Raw genomic sequence first — 21078 nt, 5'->3', positions numbered from 1 at the left:
ATTTAGTCATTCCACAGTGTACACATATATCAAAACATCATTTTGTACGGCATAAATATGTATCTTTTTTGTCAATTAAAAATTATTTGCCTTTGTATCTCTGTCGTAGAATCAGAGGCCACCAAAATGAAAACCGAAGTAAGCTTTATAAGTTACTCATTTCCCTTATTCCACGGGAGGAGAAACCAAGGCTCAGAGAGGTTTACATCATATAGTCAATGTGGGATCACAACTTGGTTCATAAGATGCTCAATTTATTGATTTTTTTAAAGCCCATTGTTTGACCTGTTTTTCCTTGCTGTGGTATGCAGGTGGGCGAGTGGGTTGGGGAGTTTACTGCTGGACAGCAATAAAAAGTAGTAACAGAAAGTTTACTAATTAAAAACACTTTGTGCAATCTCTGTCATTGGAAGTCAGAGTAGAAATTAAATTATCCCTTAAAACATCTTCTTCCAGTATTAGATGACATTATAAATGTCTTCATTGACATTCTTTATTGTTTGTGTTGTGAAATATATAATTAGGTGTCAAAAAATAGACTGAATTTTACTTAATGCAGTATAAGGGACATTGGACTCCGTTTCTGCATTAATAAGCAGCATTTTAGTAAAATGAAAGGGTAGTTCAATTACTAATAAGATGATCATTTATTTTATCCCATGTGAAGGATTCCGAGTGACAGAACCATTTAATGAAGTCTTTCAGCTTTGTGAGAAAAATAAGAGTACATATTTTGGCCTTCATTTTATAATTTTTCTTCAGTGTATATAGCTGAATAGTATTGAAAAATTAGTTGCTTCTCAGGAGAAGCAAAGAAGGTGTCTGCTTTTCTTCCTTGAGTGCTATGACTAATTGCCACATCGTCTCTTTGGAGTTTCTGCTCTTCGGTGGTTTATACTTAAAATGCCACTCAGTGTAGTGGAAAAAAAATTCTTTTGGCTTTCAGTCATGTATTCTCTATATGACCTTGGGCAAGTCACTTTTCTTCTTTTAGCTGTATATTTTTTTGCCTTTAGAAGGGGGGAAATGTATACTTAAAAAGTTGGTTATTGTACAAATTAAATGTGAGTATATGTTAAAAACCCTTGCAAACTATAAAATACGAAACAAACTGAACACATGTAGAGATGAGTATCTTAGACATTTATTTAACTGTAACCTATCACTGTTTCTGGCCATTTATCTAAAGAGAATTAACACTTAAACATTCAACGAGTACTTGAAAGAGCATCCCAAAAATAACTCCTAGTCTTCATCCTTCCCCCAATAAAGGCCTATAATTCTTATCTCCTGGATTTTTTTTCATCCCCTCTCTCCTCTTTGATCCCAGCTCATCATGCATTCTTACTGATTGAAGATTTTTCACTCTCACCTCCCGTGCCCATAGGACTAGACTACTATTGTTTTCTAGTTGGTCTTTGTCTGTAGACTTTCTCCAGTCTAGTGCATCACATCACTTGATTTGACTAGCCGTTCTTTTTCCTCCATCAATTCATTTTCTTTCTTAAGAAGTGATCACAATGATTGCCACCTGTTTTCTTCTGTTTTTAAGTGCTGTAATGGATCTCTAGTTAATCTCTAGAAATTGGAGAGTCTCTCAAAGTCTTGATTTTGAATAATCTGTGCATGACTTGCATTAGCTCTTCTCCATGCCTTTGCACCTGTACTTCCATCCTTTAGGTGTCTTTTTTATCTTTTAAAATATGACTTAAAACCTACTTTCTGACCGGGTGCGGTGGCTCACACCTGTAATCCCAGCACTTTGTGGAGGCGGGGTGGGCAGATCATGAGGTCAGGAGATCGAGACCATCCTGGCCAGCACAGTGAAACCCCGTCTCTACTAGAAATACAAAAGTTAGCCGGGCGTGGTGGTGGGTGCCTATAGTCCCAGCTACTCGGGAGGCTGAGGCAGGAGAATGGGGTGAACCTGGAAGGCGGAGCTTGCAGTGAGCCGAGATCGTGCCACTGCACTGCAGCCTGGGCGACAGAGCAAGACTCCATCTCCAAAAAAAAAAAAAAAACCAAAAAACAAAAAACCTACTTTCTCCTGGAAATACTCCCTACTCTGTAAACCAGACTGAACATTCTCTCCATTCTTCATCTGCTCATTTCTACTGTGTTATTCATAATCTTTTGAAAAGGATCTTTGCATATGATGCAGACATTCTGAGCTGTATCATAAGCATTCTTTGTATTGGTCATTCTTTTTACTTGTTTTAGAATCAGATGCATGATACAGAGTTTATATGATAACTGTTATTATATCATGTGATTTTGTGATATTTTCAATTGGATATCTGGAGCCTGTTAGTTAGGTCAGTCCCCTCTACAGGGCTATATTGAATGGGTGAGCACTCTATGTTAAACTTACTTTCAGGTTTATGGATTTCCCTTTCTTGAATATTTAGAACTGTTTTATCTCTCAAATATTTCTGAGAATTATAAGAACCACCCAGTGTCCTTTATTGAATAAAAGGTCTTCATGGAAGTAAACATAAAAAGTCCACACAATATCAAATAAATATTTATATAACATTTTGATTAATGCTTCGTGTTTCTACCAGTTCTAAATATTTCTGTCATAGATGACTTTGAAATTTCTTGTGCAGTGAAAGATGAAACCTATCCTCATCTATACAGTTTCCTGGGTTTCAGCTGCCTGTTTTGGGGACTTTGGTTCACCCAAGAGAATACCGATGGTCTTCATCATCCTAAATGCACGCAGTCAGTGTGTTCCGTACACTAGATCCAAACAGAACAGCCGTTTGGTTCTGTTTATGTAGGTTCCATGTTGTATATAATTTTAAAAATAAAAACGTGACTACTTCCAGATGAAGAGACTTTCTGTCAGTGATGAGTAGCATTGTAAATAGGGAAGCTTTGTTTTTGGCTGCCCTAAATCCATGAGGAAGATTTGAAGTATTACAAAGACAACAGATGCTAAACGGTATGCCTCTCATGTGAAGTTGTGCTTTCCCTTTGCACTAGAGGTGTCACAGGTCTAGAGAAGAGTTGAGCTTCCCTAAAGGAGAGCTTGGGAATGTTAGACATCCTCCTTAGATCCTGAAAGTATGGTCTTGTCTTATCTGATCTTAGGGCCAAGTCTCCTCAGAAGAGCCAACAGGTTAAATGTCATCAAGAGGGTGGACTTTCAGAGGATGAGTAACTAGTTGGCGGCACAGTAAGCAGTCATATAGAAGTGACTGCTTAGAGTGGGACTACATCTGAATAAAGCCAGGATAAACTCTGCTCAACCAACATAAAGCCAGTCATCGGATAACAAATGTATTGGGTCACCATATATTGTCATATATGTTAATTAATCATTGTAGTTTTATGGAATTTGGCATATGTTCTAGATCATCTTTACATGTGATCTAGTTGCATTTCATTTGATGGTAGAGTGGTGGTAGAGTTTGCCTGATGAATGTTTATAAATAAGCGTGAACACATATTGCCAGTTGGGAAAATAATCAATTCTTAAGCATTGGAGTGAAGACTGTTATTTGCTTTATATCTGTTAGAAACAGTGTCCCGGACCAAATACATTTATATAGGTTATATGTATAGATAATTTGAATACTGCTTCAAGGGGAAAATATTTCAAACAAAACTAGATTTGTGATTTGTTGTAGGATTTCTTCGATTTCTACTTGACTAGCTCCCCTCAGTTCATAGTACAAATGAATGACTAAGAGTAAGAATTGTTTGTGATCCTCTGATTGTCTCTGATCCTTTTTTTTTTTTTTTTTTTTTTTTTTTTGAGAAAGAGTTCCGGGGCAGCAGTGGGCTGGAGAGTGGGCCTCCCCGAGGAAACCCCCAGGCCACTGCTGCCTGCCATGCCCGGGCCTAATGCCCAGGTGCCCTGGGGCTCACCGCCCCTCCAGTCCCAGTCCCCTTGATCTCATTCTTTTTAAACTCAGTTGATGATTCTCTTTGTGAAAATGTATGGGATGTTTAGAAAGGGTCCACAAAAAGCCAAAGCAAACCCAGGAGTGTGTCTATACATTACAAAAGTGAAGGGTCATTATCTAGATGATGGTAACCAGCTGAAAAATGTCCCTGAATGACTCATCAAGAGAAATCCATATTGAATTGGATCAGATTAAAGGAAGGCTAAGTCCCAAATTGTAAAATTTTAAGGCAACAATGTAAACTCTCCCAGAGTAATCAAAGACTGTCTGAGAACAGAAGGTTGAATTAAGTTTAAGAAAAGGTTCATTTGAGATGCGGCTCTAATATTTATGCTGTATGTGTACAGTTCAAAGCATAGTATTAATAAAATGTAACCATGGATGCGCAGGTTACCATTACTGTGAAGCCATTGTTTACCCTTCTCCCCAGAAGAAACCACTATTCTGAATCTTAGGCTCATCAACCCCATGCCTTTCTTTTGCCATATATGGATGTGCCCCTAAAATATATGTTATTTAGATTTTTCCTTTGTTCCTGTTGTGAGACAGGATCTCGCTCTGTTGCCCAGACTGGAGTGCAGTGGGGCAATCTTGGCTCACTGCAGCCTTGACCTCCCAGGCTCAAGCGATTCTCCCATCTCAGCAACCCCACAACTCCCTGCTTTCCACCACCTGTTCCCCACTTAGATTTACTCACACATTTAATTTTTTTGTATACCTTTCTTCTTATATGACAAAACTTCCTTCTAGGATCATTTACTTCTCCCCAAAACACTTCTGTTTATTTTATTTATTTTAATTTATTATAATTATTTTTAGAGACAGAGTCTCGCTCTGTTACCTAGCCTGGAGTTCAGTGGTTCAATCCTAGGTCACTGCAGCTTCAGTCTTCTGAGATCTTCTCACCTTGGCTTCCCGAACAGCTGGGAATACAGGCTTACTACCATGACCAGCAAATTTTTAAAAGTTATTTTAGCGATGGGGGTCTTGCCGTGTTGCCCAGGCTTGTCTCAATCTCCTGGACTCAAGCAGTCCCCCTACCTCCGAGTCCCTAATAGCTGGAACTGAAATGAGTCTTTTTGAAAGACTTTTAGTGAGATTCTGGTCATACCAAACACTGCTTTTCTTTCTCTATTTTTTTCACCTTGTTCTGAAAATATATTTTCACTGGGTATATAATTCTAGCTTGTCAATTTTTTTTTTCTCAGCACTATGAAGAGATTATTTCACCATATTCTGGGTTCAATTGTTAACTGAGCTGTAGTCTAAATTGACATTCCCTGGGAGATAATCTTGCTATTCTGCCTAGGAGTACTACCAAAGAATAATCACTTTAAATACAAATTATCAGCATATATTTTTACAACTAGGTAGTTTCAGTTCTAACCCAAAACTTGCATGGTGGAGAGCAGAGGTGTCGCCTTGTGGTTAGAAGTTTCCAGCAGAGAAGCCCCTTATCGCCAATCCCAGAGTCAAGGCAAAACCAGATACAATTCTTTACTGTTTTCTTCTGTAGGTGGGCTTTGTTATTTTCTCCAAAATCACCTCTTTTCTGGAGGTATTACCTTTTGAGGTTCTGTAAAAGCTGTAGACCAGTAGAGTTTGGTAGATGTTCCTATGATAGTCTTGGCCTTCAGTGTCTGGTTATGTGTCTGGGTTAGTGCTTTCATTTTTTTTTCCCCATTGGGGAGTTTGGAGGGTGGGTAATGAGAACTTTTTAAAAATGTCTTGCCAAGTTAGCTTTTCATCTGAAGATATTTTTAAAGAAGTCTATTCAGCATTTTAGGTGTTCTGTACATTGACAGTCCCTCTGGGTAACTAATCAGCTATATTGCTGGAAGCGGAAATCTATTCTAAAGTATCTCTATGACTCTTATTGGGAAGTTGAGAGAAACATTAGATATTGATAATCTGCCACCATTTTCAGGTTAGTGTATTTAAAGTTCTACAGATGACAAGCATTGTTTCTGCTTAAAGAAAAATGTGTTAGCTTGACATAGATACCAGATGTGTCAAAATGTTCAGGGTATTATGGGTGCTCCATTTTGACTCTGTATTTCTTTAGTCTAATGGATAACTGTATACTTTGTTTTCGATACAGGCACCTTTAACTAGTACTTAAATGAAAACAGAGAACTAAATACTTAATGATAGGTGATCATCATGTATGGCAGTTTTCTATTATTAATGTTTTGAACTAATTGAAGTGATTTACTTGGTGCTGTAATGATATGGGTCTTGAATGTGAGGATATAATTCAGCTTTGGAAGCATCTGCATGTACTATTTTATAATAATGAATCCTAGCATTGGTTTGTGGCAGTTTGTCATGGCCATGATAAGATGATATCTAATGAAAGCAGAATATAGCATTAACAGGGTATCATCTATCTGTCAACCTATTTTGTCTGTGGAAAATCTATTCTAGGCCAGGCACAGGGGCTCACACCTCTAATCCCAGTGCTTTGGGAGGTGGAGGCAGGAGAATTGCTTGAGCTCAGGAGTTCCAGACCAGTGTGGGCAACATAGTGGCACCCTGTCTCTATAAACAGTTTTTTTAAAAATCAGCTAGGCATGGTGGCATAAGCCTGTAGTCCCAACTGCTTGGGAGGCTGAGTTGGGAGGATCGTTTGAGCCCAGGAGGTTGAGACTGCTGTAAGGAGTGATTGTGCTACTGTACTCCAGCCTGGGTAACAGAGTGAGACTGTCTCAAAAAAAAAGAAAGAAAGAAAGAAAAAAGAGAACCAGTTAGGAAAGGGTAGGTATATGTAAAATAGGTGAAGGATGGGGATCAATCAGAGGAAAGCACGCCAAACAGAAAGACAAGTTCTCAATCCTGCCCATGGATTTAATTTGCAGCTTGGCTTTCAAGCTTTAAACTGTCTTCGGCCTAGAGTTGGTGTTTCACCCAGTACCCACCCATGTCTGCCTAGGCATTTGGCGGCCTCCTGTTGCTATCATTATATTTAGACATGGGCATACATACTTTGGATGCTGCTATTCAATACTCATAGTGATCAAGTTATTCTATATGTGCTACTTTTTAATGCTTAATATCACTTTTTATGTTTAATATGGTTTATAATTTTTATTTTAGAGTACAAAATAGGACATAAACAAAATAAGAGGTAATTAGCATCAAAGGAGTACTTTTCATAATTATCCTTTATATTGTAAATCATAAATGATGTAGAAAGCAATACATTTATTTTGCAAATAGAATGATGACATTAGTGGAAGTAGAATTTTTTACATATAAAGTAATCACTATTTTTTATATTATAGTAGTAAATATATCTGTGATATTCACTGATCTATTTAGTACAGGGCTAGAACCCCTTGAAGAATTTAATTGAATTTAAATTAGGAAATGTTTAGTTACCATGTAATTTCCCTAGTCCAGATTTTTGGCTGTGGAATGGAAAGGAAGGGTTGAACCTGAAAGAGATTTTTTTAGGAAAAATTGTCAGTAGTGTGACTGAAAGGTAATTGCCAGTTTGAAAGCTTAGAAGATGAAAAGGATGCCAGTTCTGTTGACAGAATGAAACCATTAGGAGAAGCTGATAAGGTGTAGGGATGGGTCAGAGTGAAGATGTGTTCTCCTTTAGATTTGTTCAATTTGAGTTAATGATGGGACATCTGGGTGGGAATGTCAGTTAGAAACATGGAGTTTGAGGATGCCTAAGAGTGGTCAGAGCTGGAGATGTTTATTTGGCATTATCAGCACTGAGGTGATACTGATCATGGGAAAGTCAATGAGCCTTCTAGGGAACTGAGTGTAATCTGAATGTTAAGTGTCAGAGTTTAAAATCATTTCTTTAGGATATGTTTCTCTGCCTGGGCTTGATTAAAGATTAGATAGGACATCTTTAAATCTCTGATTATTTGTAAGACACGCTTGTTACTTCAAGGTCAGGAATTTTCTCATCAATTTTCAATGCTTGTGTGTTATTTTGTTAACTAATGGGTTTTTGAAAATAGTGACTGCATGTTGAGGGCTTGAAATGCCCCATCCCCAAATGCTTTAGGGGTAATCAGGTAATCAGCATTTTAACAGACTTCAGTATGTATGTCGATTCTTGGAGTCAAATGCCAAGAGTTTTGGAAATATTAGGAATTTTATATCAAAAGGAGAAGATTGTGCCATCACCACCTGACAGAAAATGTATTTTGGATCAAATGGAAGACAAATTACTAATTCATATGTTGATTGTGTTCCACTGTGTAAACAAGAACATACACAGCCCTTTTGGCCCTGTTATCTTTATGAGGGCAGAATCTCCAGTGGTTAACATGGTGGTAGTCACGTAGTAGACATCCAGTATATATTGGCAGAATGGATGAATAAAACAGAAAATAAGTATAGAACCAAGCACTGGCATGAAACTGTTTGTCGTTTAATTCAAAGAAAAGTAAAAGAACACATGATTTAAGAACAGTAAACACATACACAGTGATTTAAGCCATATACCATAAGAAAGTTCTGAAAAACATGGATAAGGAATTGTGTTTTCTGACCAAGCAAAATGGGGAAAAGATGTGTTATAATGATAGAGATTTAGCCAAGGGACTTTTAGGGAAATGTTTCTTTTCTTTTCTTTTCTTTTTTTTTTTTTTTTTTTTTTTTTTGAGACGGAGTCTTGCTCTGTTGCCCAAGCTGGAGTGCAGTGGCCGGATCTCAGCTCACTGCAAGTTCCACCTCTCGGGCTCATGCCATTCTCCTGCCTTAGCCTCCTGAGTAACTGGGACTACAGGCATCTGCCACCGCACCTGGCTAATTTTTTGTATTTTTAGTAGAGTTTGGGTTTTACCGTGTTAGTCAGGATGGTCTCGATCTCCTGACCTCATGATCCACCTGCCTTGGCCTCCCAAAGTGCTGGGATTACAGGCGTGAGCCACCGCGCCTGGCCAAGGGAAATGTTTCTTATCTGGATTTTTAAAAATACACAATTGTCAACATAAGTTAAAGTAAGACATTACTAATAAATATATATATAAAATATGTATTTTTATAAAGAAATATTGGCCCCAATTCATTTATGTGGAATTGATGGTCTTCATCAAAATGAACCTAACGCTGTTCTTCTACTAGTTCTTCTACTAGTAAAGTGACTTAATGAGATAGGAGACAAAAAAGAAAGGTTATGTTTTTGCAAGAAGGAAAGGGCATTATGGTTCAATACCTTTACTTAACTAACCTTTAAGTGTTCAATTAACATTTAAAGGAAATAAAGTTTTGGAAGTATTACAGAATAATTCCCAAAATGTAAAAAGTAGTTAAAAGCATGTGGTCTATTCATAGAAATTCCTTCACATAACACTGACAGTCATAAGAATGTAAATTTGTGATGCATAAAAGATGAAGAAAACTCTGCTCAATCAGTGACATAGTTGCTGCTTTCTCTTTCGCTGTTTTCTTTGTGAACTTCAGTTCATTGACATTTTCTAGGATGAAACCTTCATACTTATCCAGAATTGATCTTTTAAACACAAATCCTGAAATATTTGAAAAAAATATATATGCACAGAAGTAAGCAGCAGCAGGGGGAGGGAGAAATTGAAGGGCTTGTGCCTTGAAACTTTCCAGGATATTTGCCTATCAACTCACAGTTTGTCAGAATCTGTTATACTTAAAAATTTATCACTTCTAGCCTTTACTACTATGAACAGCCTTTCACTTATAGCGAGCATAGAGGGTGGTCTTCGACTATTAACTCACCTTTGCAGTTTATTTAGAGAACAGAAGCAATTGTAGTATCAAGGAAGCATTAAATTCAAAAGCTATTTTTTTTTTTTTAAGTACAGAGTTTTGGGGCAATATGAATGTTACAGTTTTACTGTCTAGCCTGATCTATGTCAGTTCACCTGTATTTTTCTTGCTCTTGCTCGTAGCTGCTGTTGCAGGACCCTGACTCTTATCAAAAGTCTCAACATTAGATGTTTCTAGCGGTCTCAGGGAATAGCTTACACATTCTCTGAATGAATTTTGCCAGCTTCCATGTGGCAACTGTGGGTTCTTGTTTTGATCCTCTCCCCTGGGGACAACTGTGTGTGGGAAGAGGGGAGGAGTTTCCCACGGGGCACAGCTGGTGGTGTATTGAAGCCTTCTAGGTGCCAAGGGTGTGGGGTGTTCTTTGGCAAAGTATGAGAACATGTATTTTTTCCTTGCTTTCCTTTTTAAATGTACTTGATTAGAGGAGTACCAAAGCAGTGCTCTTCACACAGTTCTCCTTTCCACAGTATTCAGACATCTGACCACGTTGGGGATGAATAGTCTGGGCCTGGAATCACATCCAAGAAACACATCTATAGTGCACTCAGAATCACCCTAACTCTTTCCAAATTGCAGGTTTTCTCACTGGACTAATCCTGTCTGCTTGCTGCTTGACTTCTCTTCCTTTAGAAAATGTCTTTCCTGGGAGCCCCCTTAGTCCACCACACAAACAGACTTCAGGCTGATTCCTAGGACTCTGTGTATCAGTGTCAAGCTGTGCCTTGAACCCCTGCCTTTTTTCCATTTTCTCTGTTGGTATGCTTTTGATGAGTAGGTGAAGTGGAGGTAAATGAATACCATTACATCTCTGTCTCTATGTATTATCTTCCTTCCTCTTTTATTTAGGAATTTATGGGAATGAAAAAATACTACTATCCAACCTTATACTACATCTTTGTCTACAAAGCTTAGTATGCACATATACAAAAAAATCAGATATGTTTAGGCATTGACTACAAGGACCACTTGCAACATGAGATCCTACAGGTAGGTGACTCATAAGAGCAATATGTACTATCGTGGTAGTCTGCATCTGCTGCACATTTGAGAGTGAGTTTTATTCTAATTTGCAAGTACAACCTACTAAACAATGGCAGTTATATAAGCTTATAACTCATAAGATGATATTCAGAGTAGAATACATCCAAGGCCACTAAATGTGTTAAATATTTCATACAGCTGAATAGAGAAAGAGAAGATATGTCACCTCCCACTGTGGCGCCTTCATTCTGAAAATAACAGGTTACCTATAGCTAGAAGAAAAATAACAAAAGTTTCACATTCCCAGCTAAAATTATATTTTAGGCTTGATTCACTCCACAATACTTATTTTCACAGTTATAGCTTAAAATTGAGGTGGAGATTTTTAAATATGCAGAATTGATTTTAAATAATTTTAATGATCTTAATCTTTCTAATTTACTTTCACTGTGGTGAAAATTATGCAAGTTACCAAACTGAGTCTTTGTTTTTCTTAATAACATACATACTTCACAAAAAAAAATCCCATCAATAGAAACAATTTTTAAAAACCAATTGAGTAATTTCCATGCATCAAAAATATTTGAAAAAATGAAAATAATATCTTGGTATTTACTTACCTTCTTATTCTATAAGAGAAAATAAAACTAATGGAGCAAAATAATGGATGCCCTTGATTTCATTTCAGTATTCATACATGTGGTTATATCCATATTTATATTTAAGTCAAAGGGTGCAATATTTTAGAACAGGTCTCATTGATTAGATGATTGGTGCCATTGCAGGCCCAGAGCTTAATGGAACGGCAAAATTGAGTGGGAGGAAGGAACAGATAAATGAGGAGAACAAAAGGGTACTTACAGTGGGGGTATAAGGTTGTGTGTTCCCTACCCTAGTTATCTTTTCATTGTGGAAAAATATGTAACATAAAACTAACCATTTTACCCATTTTACGTGTATAATAAAGAAGCATTAAGTACATTTGTGTTGTTGTACAACCATTATCACTATTTCCAGAACTTCGTCATTATCCCAAACAGAAACTCTAAACCTATTAAGCAATAGCTCCTTATACCCTTCTACCCCCAGCTTCCGGAAACCTCAATTCTACTTTTTGTCTCTAAAAATTTGCCTATTGTTGATACTTCATATCAGTGGAATCATACAATATTTGTTCTTTTATATCTATTTTGTTTTACTAAGTGAAATATTTGCAGGGTTTATCTATGTTATGACATGTGTCAAAACTTCATTCCTTTATGACTAAGATTCCATTGTATGTACATACTACATTTTATCAATACTTCTGCTGATAGACAGATGGGTTGTTTCTACCTTCTGGATATTGAATAATGATGCTATGAACATTTGTGTACAGTATCTGTTTGAGTTCCTGGTTTTAGTTTTTTTGTGTGCATACCTAGGTATATTAGAGTTTTCCAAAGAAACAGAACCAATAGAGTGTGTGCGTGTGCGTGTGTGTGTGTGTGTGTGCACACGCGCGTGCGTGTGTACATAAAGAGATTTATTATGAGGAGGTGGCTCACTGCATTATGGAAGCTGAGAAGTCTCATGATCTGCCATTTGTAAGCCGGAGACCCAGGAAAGCCAGTGGTGTAAATCTGGTCCAAGTCCTCAGTCGGAGGGCTTGAGAACCATGAGAGCTCACGGTGTAAATCCTAGTCCAAGGACAGGAGAAGATCAATGTCCCAGCTCAAACAGGCAGACAGGAAGCAAAAGGATGAATTCCTCCTTCTTCTGCTGTTTTGTTCTGTTCAGGCCCCCAAATGATTGGCTGATTCTCACCTATACTGGGGAGGGGGCAATCAACATTACTGAGTCTACCAATTAAAATGCTAATCTCATCCTGAAACACCCTCACAGACATACCCAGAAATAATGTTTAATCTGGGCACATCTTTGCCCACTCAAGTTGACACATAACCATCATATTAGGGGTGGAATTTTGGAGTCGTATGTTAATTCTGTGTTGATTTTCTGAGGAACCACCAAATTGTTTTCTATGGGGACTGCATCATTTTACATTCCCCCCAGTAATGTACAAGCGTTCCTGTTTTTCCACATCCTCACTAACACGAGTTATATTCCACTGTTTTGAAAATACCCATTCTTCTGGGTGTGAGAGAGTATTTTATTGAGGATGCTATTGTAAGCTGAATAGTTTTACTAATTTCTTTTATAGACTGTTCATTGCGAGTGCATAGAAATGCAAACTGATTTTTGCACGTTGATTGTGTACCTTCAATTTTGTTGAATTCATTTATTAGCTCCATCAGTTTTTTGCGGATGATTTAGTGTTTCCTACATATAAGATCATGTCATCTGTGAGCAGAAATACTTTTACTTCTTTCTTCCCTAATTACATGTCTTTTTGTTTCTTTTTTGCCAATTGCTCTTGATCATGGTGTATACTCCTTTTATTATGCTGCTGAATTCAGTTCGCTAGTAGTTTTTGGAGGAATTTTACATTTGTATTAATAAGGTATATTGGCCTAGAGTTGTTTTTTTTTTTTTTGTAGTATATTCTACCAACCTCCTTATCAGGGTAATGATGGCTGCATAGAAAGAGATAGGAAGTTTTCCCATCTTCATTTTTTGGGTAAAGTTGAGAAGAATTGGTATACATTCTTGTTTAAATATTGGTAGAATTCATCAGTGAAGCTATTGGGTCCTATGCATTTCTTCATGTGGAGGTTTCTGATTACTGATTCAATCTACTTACTTGTTATAGATCTATTCAGATTTTCTATTTCTTCTTGTGTCCATTTTAGTAGTTTTTTTTTATTTCTAGGAACTAGTCCATTTCTTCTAGGTTATTCAAATTTTTGGTAAATGTTCATAATTTTCTCTTATAATTTTTTCTTTTTATGAAATCAGTAGTAATGTCCACTTTTATTTCTGATTTTAATTACTAGAGTTTTCTCTTTTTCTTAAACTCATCAATCTAGCTAGAGGTTTGTGATTTGTTTTTTGTTTTGTTTTGTTTTGTTTTGATCTTTTCAAAGAACTAACTTGATATTGCTTGGCTATGTCCTGACCCAAATCTCAACTTGAATTGTATCTTCCAGAATTACCACATGTGGGAGGGACCCAAGGGGAGGTAATTGAATTATAGGGGCCAGTCTTTCCCGTGCTATTCTCGTGATAGTGAATAAGTCTCACGAGATCTGATGGGTTTATCAGGGGTTTCTGCTTTTGCTTCTTCCTCATTTTCCCTTGCCACTGCCATATAAGAAGTGCCTTTCGCCTCTCACCATGATTCTAAGGCCTCCCCAGTCATGTGTAACTGTAAATCCAATTAAACCTTTTTTTTTTTTTTTTTTTTTTTTTTTTTGAGACGGAGTATTGCTCTGTTGCTCAGGCTGGAGTGCAGTGGCATGATTTTGACTCATTACAACTTCCGCCTCCCAGGTTCAAGCGATTCTCCCACCTCAGCCTCCCGAGTAGCTGAGATTACAGGCACCCACCATCTTGCTCGGCTAATTTTTGTATTTTTGTAGAGATGGGGTTTCACCATGTTGGCCAAGCTGGTCTTGAACTCCTGACCCCAGGTGATCCACCTGCCTTGGCCTCCCAAAGTGCTGGGATTACAGGTGTGAGCCACTGCGCCTGTCCTTAAACCTCTTTTTCTTCCAGGCTCAGGTATGTCTTAATCAGTAGCATGAAAACGGACTAATATACAACTTTTGACTTGGTTTCATTAATTTTCTCTATTGGTTTAAAGTTTTCTTTTTCTTTTCTTTTCTGGGTTTTTTTTTTTTTTTTTTTTTTTTTTTGTCTTTTTGCTTTTTTGTCTTCTCTTTTTGAGACAGGGTCTCACTTTGTTGCCCAGGCTGGAGTGCAGTGTTACAATCACAGCTCACTGCAACTTCAACCTCCTTTGCTCAAGTGATCCTCCCAAGTAGCTGGGACCACAGGCATGAGCCACCAGGCCTGGCTAATTTTTGTATTTTTTGTAGAGACAGGGTTTTGCCATGTTTCCCAGTCTGGTCTTGAACTCCTAAGATCAAGGGATCCACCTGCCTCAGCCTCCCAAAGTGCTGAGATTACAGGCATGAGCCAGCACACCTGGCAGGTTTTAAATTTTCTATCTTGTTTTTCTCTAATCTTTGTTTCCTTCCTGCTATTAGCTTTAGCTTTAGTTTGCTCCTCTTTTTCTAGTTCCTTAAGATGTACAGTTTATTGTTTTGAAGTCTTTTTTTTTTTTTTTTAATGTAGGCATGTACTGCTATAATGTTCCCTCTTAGCACTGCTTTCACTGCATTCCGTGTGTTTTGATATGTTGTATTTGTAGTTTCATTCCTCTCAAGGTATTTTCTAGTTTTCCTTGTGGTTCTTTCTTTGACCCATTGGTCGCTTAAAATTTTATTTATTAATTTCTGCATAACTGAGGATTTTCCACTTTTCCTTCTGTTATTCCTTTCTAGTTTCATTCACTTGTGATCGCAAAGCTATTTTGTATGATATTAATTTTTTTTAATGTATTAGGACTTGTTTTGTGGCCTGACATGATTATCCTGGAAAATGTTTTATGTGCACTTGAGAATAATGTACATTTTGCTTTTGTTAGCTGGGGTGTTTTGTGTAAGGCTGGGAGGCTTATAAACAACAGAAATTTATTTCTCACTATCTTGGAGGCTGGAGGTCCAAGTTCAGGATGTCAACATAGTTGGGCCCTCTTCTGGGTTGCAGACTGCTAACTTCTCATTGCATGCTTCCATTGTGGGAAGAAAGCAAGCTAGTTCTCTGGCCTCTTCTTAACAGGGAACTAATCGTACTTGTGAGGGCTCCACTCTTATGACCTAACTGCCCCTCAAAGGCGCTGCCTTTAAGAATAATCACGTTGAGAATTAGATTTCAGCATAAGGATTTTGGAGGGACACAAACATTCACTTCATAAGAGTCATCAAATTTGAGCATGCATCAGACTTCATCACTTTTGCTTGATTCTCCATTAAAAGTAGGAATGCATTGTGTACTTAAATATAGACATTGTAGGTAATGGGAGATGTTGTACAAACCAAGTGTAATTTATAAAATTGAAGATGATTCCAGGTTTTGAAAAATTATGAATAGTAGAGTTGATCCTTTCTTTTTTAGTATTATTGTATATAAGCAAATTCTACATAGTATTTTTCTGTTTTCAGTTTAGATTGACTAATTATTATGACTGGAAATAAAGCTTAAAAATTATTCTATATGTTTAAGTCCCAGAAGTTTACTCAATTTTGGAATACCATTTATTCTTACATGATCTTTTATTCAATATGTATATGCTATATTGTACAAAAACCAAACAAGTTTATACATTTTATTCACAATTTATTGTAGTTCATTTTTAGGTTAAATTTTGGAGGGGTGGGGAAGGGCTGATACTCTGGTACCATAACAGAACCATAATCAGAAATTTCCTGTCCTAATTAGTCACTTTCATAATTGTTAATGCATGTTTAAAAATTCTAATACTAAAACACTAAACTTTTATACTTTTATTTCTTTTTAGAACCTTGTGAAACATCTTCCTGAGCAGAAGACACTCAATGAATTAGCAGAGCTTAAGAATGAATATGATGACCTCTGTGAGCCTGAACAATTTGGAGTTGTGGTATGTATCCAACGTGAGGGACCACAAACTCGGCTGGGAGGTTAACACTTGCCAGAAACAGTGAAAAGAAAGACATTTCAGTTGTCAATTATTTTTTCATTACTGTATTGCTATATAATTTAATATAATATTGGCTGTCAGAAAAAAATCCTTTTTCACCTATTATTATTTGTCATGGCATTGAAAAATAATAAAATATTCACATTCATAAAGTACTTCAAAATATCTCAGGGGATCTTTTGTATAACAGTGCCAATTTTTAATTCTATTAATATATGCAAACAGTATACATTATTATTATGTGGACTATTTTTACTTCCATTTAGATCTTAATGTTAGAATTTGACCACCCAAAAATAGGTTAAAATAAAAGGATATTTACTAGATAATTAGCCAAGTAATAGAGACTCTTTTTCTAGGGTATATATCGTGTCAGAAAAAGTACAAGGATTTTCAGATTTCATATAGTGTCATTAATTGCTTTAAAGCTTGAAACGTACTGTTTTAGTTGGGAAGAAAATCTTATACATCATGTCTTGAAATCATCATGTAGTTAAATTATTATTGGAATGAATTATTTTTTCTTATCCCACCCTTCATATTAAGGGGTACAAAAGAGGAATAAGTATAAATTTTGAATTCAAGATTATAGTTATATTTTAAGTATTCCCCAAACTGACTATTCAAATAGTTGACAAAAAAACAAAAACAAAAACAAAAAGTGGCAGGAAAAGAGGGCACTATGATTTATTTAATTTCTTGGAGAAAAAGCTATTTTTTACTTAAGTGTTCAGTGCAAGTTTGTTTGCCGTATGAATAAATAGCTCCATTATGGTCACTAACTGTACCCTGGCTCCCTGAACATTTTCCATTTGCATACTAAGAATTTTAAAATTACCATTGGACCTAATAGTCAAACATTTTCAGCCTTATCCAAAATATTCTGTAAACTTTTAAATAGTATAGTATGTTAGAATTGATCTAATTTGATACCTTGCAGTTTAAAAATTGTGTTTAAAGTCAAACTGTGCTAGATGGGACTGAGCATGTTCCTTTTGAACATGTGCAATAAATGTTCACCCATATTTAGAGTTTATTAATTTTGAGACATGGCATTGACTACACTTATGTAGAAGGATTCCGTCAAATTCTTGCAAAGAAAATCAGGAATGTATATTTGGGATCAGATAGAGCATATAATGGTATCTGAGAAAGGTATTTATTTCTCTTATTTTTGAACAAGGTGAATTACCTAAATTCTAAATTTGATAGATATCATTTGTTAACTAAAAGCAATTTAGCACAATATTGAGTAATACAATTATTTAGACCAAAGTCCACATTGGAAGCCTGAGCTGCTTGGATTCATATTATAATTGAAGCAAGGCTATATACCCTCTGAGAATTCAGCTGTGTCATGATGGTTATGAGTTTTACAGTAGGTATACTACACAATTTCTCTGAAGTCATTTTTTTTTTTCTGAATGCAGTTTATCTTGGAAGATGTATTAGTTTGCCAAGCAAGTCCTTTCAAGAGGCATATCCTTGGTACCACACTGAGGAAATGAAGTTTGGGGACATAAAAAGCAATATACCTTCTGAACTAAAAGCAAAATAGAAAATGGAAGAGATTTCTTGTTTATGCACATAACCATAAATAATTCTGAGGCTGCATGTACATGAAGTAACCTAGTCCCCTTATTTACTCTCACCATTCTTAGCTACATGTCTGTGGGGGGTAAAAAGTCAAGGACATTACAAACTAGTTTACACCATGTAAGTTACCTAAGATAGTATCAGTCAGGATTTGCCCAATAAAGTTTAGCTGCATTCACATCAAGGAAATATTTTTTAAACAATGATATACTTTAGTCTTTTAAACGTGTACTTTTCAGTGTTTAGAACAATATTATGTATAAAATAGACAGTAAATAAATGTTTATGGAATTGAATTACAGGACAATTATTAAGCCCAAGTCTGAGCCTGAAATTAGAAAGTAGTATAATTTAAATCTGTAACAATAGAAATTCTGCTAAAACGTATTTCTCTAGGTGTATGCTGAAATTCAATTCACTTCTGTGTGTATACATCCAAACACTTTTTAACCTTTAAACATATATCAACAGCCTAATGTGAGGACAATTTTGGAAATTGTTTAATGAAATCATCTGCAGTAATGAGAGAGGCTCCAAACTGGAAAGGCTCATTGCCTCTGCTCACTTCTCTTGTTAACATTATTAGTGTATTTATCACATGATTTCTATATGGAAAAGCTCCAGTATCTCCCTGAATTTACAGAATGAAATCCAAGCTCCTTCACATTCTCACTGTACTTCTGACTGTCTTGCTTTCTTCCTTTCTGTTCCCTTTGGTGAAGTGAGTCAATTGGTATCTTTTTGACATTTTAGCCTTTACCTCAATCAGACTCTCACTGCCGTTTTAACAGTTATTTCACTCGCTCCCTATTCTGCGTCCTTTCATTTTTCCATAGTGGCCATACCATACTTTTCCTTCTCTCCTCAAGTCTTCTGTCTCCTCCCCATTCTTTTAACTTACCACGAACATCCTAACCTGTTACTTGCCAGAGAATAAAGAAAGCACTTTGACTTCAGAACCTCCAATATCTCTTCTACCTACAAAGTTTTCTGTAGCTATCTATCTTTTACTTACTCATTCTGTGTCAAACCTCAGAAAAACAGGAGCTCAATTATCATTAACATTATTGCTGTTGCTATTAGTATGGATAGAAACAAAATAAATATTGAGGACTTAACTTGTCAGATTCTATGAGAAGCATTTTTACTTCCACCAACTTATGTATTTCTCACGACAACCCTGCGAGTTTGGCACTATTAATGGCTCCATATTAAGGATGAGGATACCGGGTGCGTTGGTTCATGTCTGTAATCCCAGCAGTTTGGGAGGCCGAGGCGGGAGGATCACCTGAGTTCAGGAGTTCAAGACCAGCCTGGCCAAGATGGTGAAACCTCATCTCTACTAAAAATACACAAATTGGCCAGGCGCAGTGGCTCACGCCTGTAATCCCAGCACTTTGGGAGGCTGAGGTGGGCAGATCACCTGAGGTCAGGAGTTCAAGACCAGCCTGGCTAACATGGTGAAACTCCATCTCTACTAAAAATGCAAAAATTAGCTGGGTGTGGTGGCGGGTGCCTGCACTCCCAGCTACTTGGGAGGCTGAGGCAGGATAATGGCATGAACTCGGGAGGCGGAGCTTGCAGTGAGCCAAGATAGCACCACTGCACTCCAGCCTGGGCAACAGAATGAGACTCTGTCTAAAATAAATAAATAAATGCAAAAATGAGCTGGGCATGGTGGCACATGCCTGTAATCCCAGCTACACAAGAGGCTGAGGCAGGAGAATTGCTTGAATCTGGGAGGCGGAGGTTGCAGTGAGCTGACATCAGGCCCCTGCACTCCAGCCTGGGCCACAGAGCAAGACCCTGTCTCAAAAAAAAAAAAAAAAAAAAAAAAAAGGGAGGAGGAAACTGGGCCCAAGGAAACTTAGTTTACTTGTCCAAGGTCACATAGTAACTAGTAGTCACAGAATTCAAATGATTCAAATGGTAGCAGTCTGTATTTGTAGCCAGTGCTTTAGCCACTGTGCTCCTGGGTTGTGAGTATGTGGGTGTGTATGTGATGCTCTACTACATGCTAATCTTCTCACTTCAGTTTTGGGCATTGTTATGCACTGCCTACTTTAGGCAGTAGTATCTCTTATTTGCTTTCCTTCTGTTAGTTATTTTATTACTTCCTCAATTTGTCAGTTTCCACTCTGCTCTGCTCTTCAGAAAAAAAGAAAATCTTCAGTCATTTGCTGCCTGGAAAGGAGTGGATAGATGGGTGGATGGATGAATAAAAATCCTTCCTGACTGAGGTTTCTGCTTGCTACTGCCTTCTCTCCATTTCCTAGCATCAGTTTTTTTCAAAGATCAGTCTCCTTTTTCTCTCTCCTTCCTTAACTCTCATTCACTGTTCAACCAATGGTGATCAGAATTCTGCCTTAAATAATGCATTGAAATTGAACTAGGAAAGGTCCTTAAATCCTGTTCACATCCAAAATGCACATCGAGTATACTCACTTCTCTTTGTCTCCATCACCACCATCTTAGCCCAAGCCAGAATCATCATTGCAATTAACCATCACAATATACATTTATCTTGTTTTTCCCACTACCACTTTTGCCCTTCTCCAAATCCGTCTCGGCACAACTCTTAGTATGATGTTTCTAGAGTGTATCTGTATTGCATCATAATTTTTATCTGCTTAAAATACTAGTGCTGTTCTATAGCACTAAAGCTAAAGCGTTAACACTTTACCATGACCTAGAATACACTATCTGGTCTGGCACCTGCCCGCCTCTCCTACTTTTATCACTTGCTATTTGGCCTCTTGCTCATTATGCCTCAGCCACATTTTATTTTTGAACTTACCATGTTCTTTCCTGCTCAGGACCATTGCACATGCTGCTCTTTTACTCCCGCTTGTTGCCTCCCTCTCTTGTTTATACTTCAAGTCATAGCTTAATTTTTGCTTTCCCAGTGGTACCTTCATTTGCCTTTCAGTCAGAAATACATCTCCCTACTAAACTCTCCCAGATTACCTTTTTTATTTTCCTTTCTAGAAATTATCATGAATTTTAATTAAATGTTTATTTATGAGGTTACTTCTTGATTGTCTATAATCCCAACTATATTACAAGTTCTATAAATGGATGAATCATGTTGATTTTATTCACATGTGCTTAACAAATATTTCTTGAATG

The 21078-nt window shown here is 37.0% G+C and overlaps 1 protein-coding gene across 1 annotated transcript in view; it reads left to right on the top strand.

Moving 5' to 3' along the window:
- Positions 1–21078, top strand: part of DIAPH2 (diaphanous related formin 2) — a 904603-nt gene that overhangs the window by 388383 nt on the left and 495142 nt on the right. The window contains exon 21 of the mRNA XM_073013533.1: positions 16192–16293. Coding sequence (XP_072869634.1) covers positions 16192–16293 — 102 coding nt within the window. The remainder of the gene's footprint in view (positions 1–16191; positions 16294–21078) is intronic.

This window comes from Chlorocebus sabaeus, chromosome X (genome assembly GCF_047675955.1).
Source record: "Chlorocebus sabaeus isolate Y175 chromosome X, mChlSab1.0.hap1, whole genome shotgun sequence".
Lineage (NCBI taxonomy): Eukaryota > Metazoa > Chordata > Mammalia > Primates > Cercopithecidae > Chlorocebus > Chlorocebus sabaeus.
This window is presented reverse-complemented; position numbering and strand designations above follow the sequence as displayed.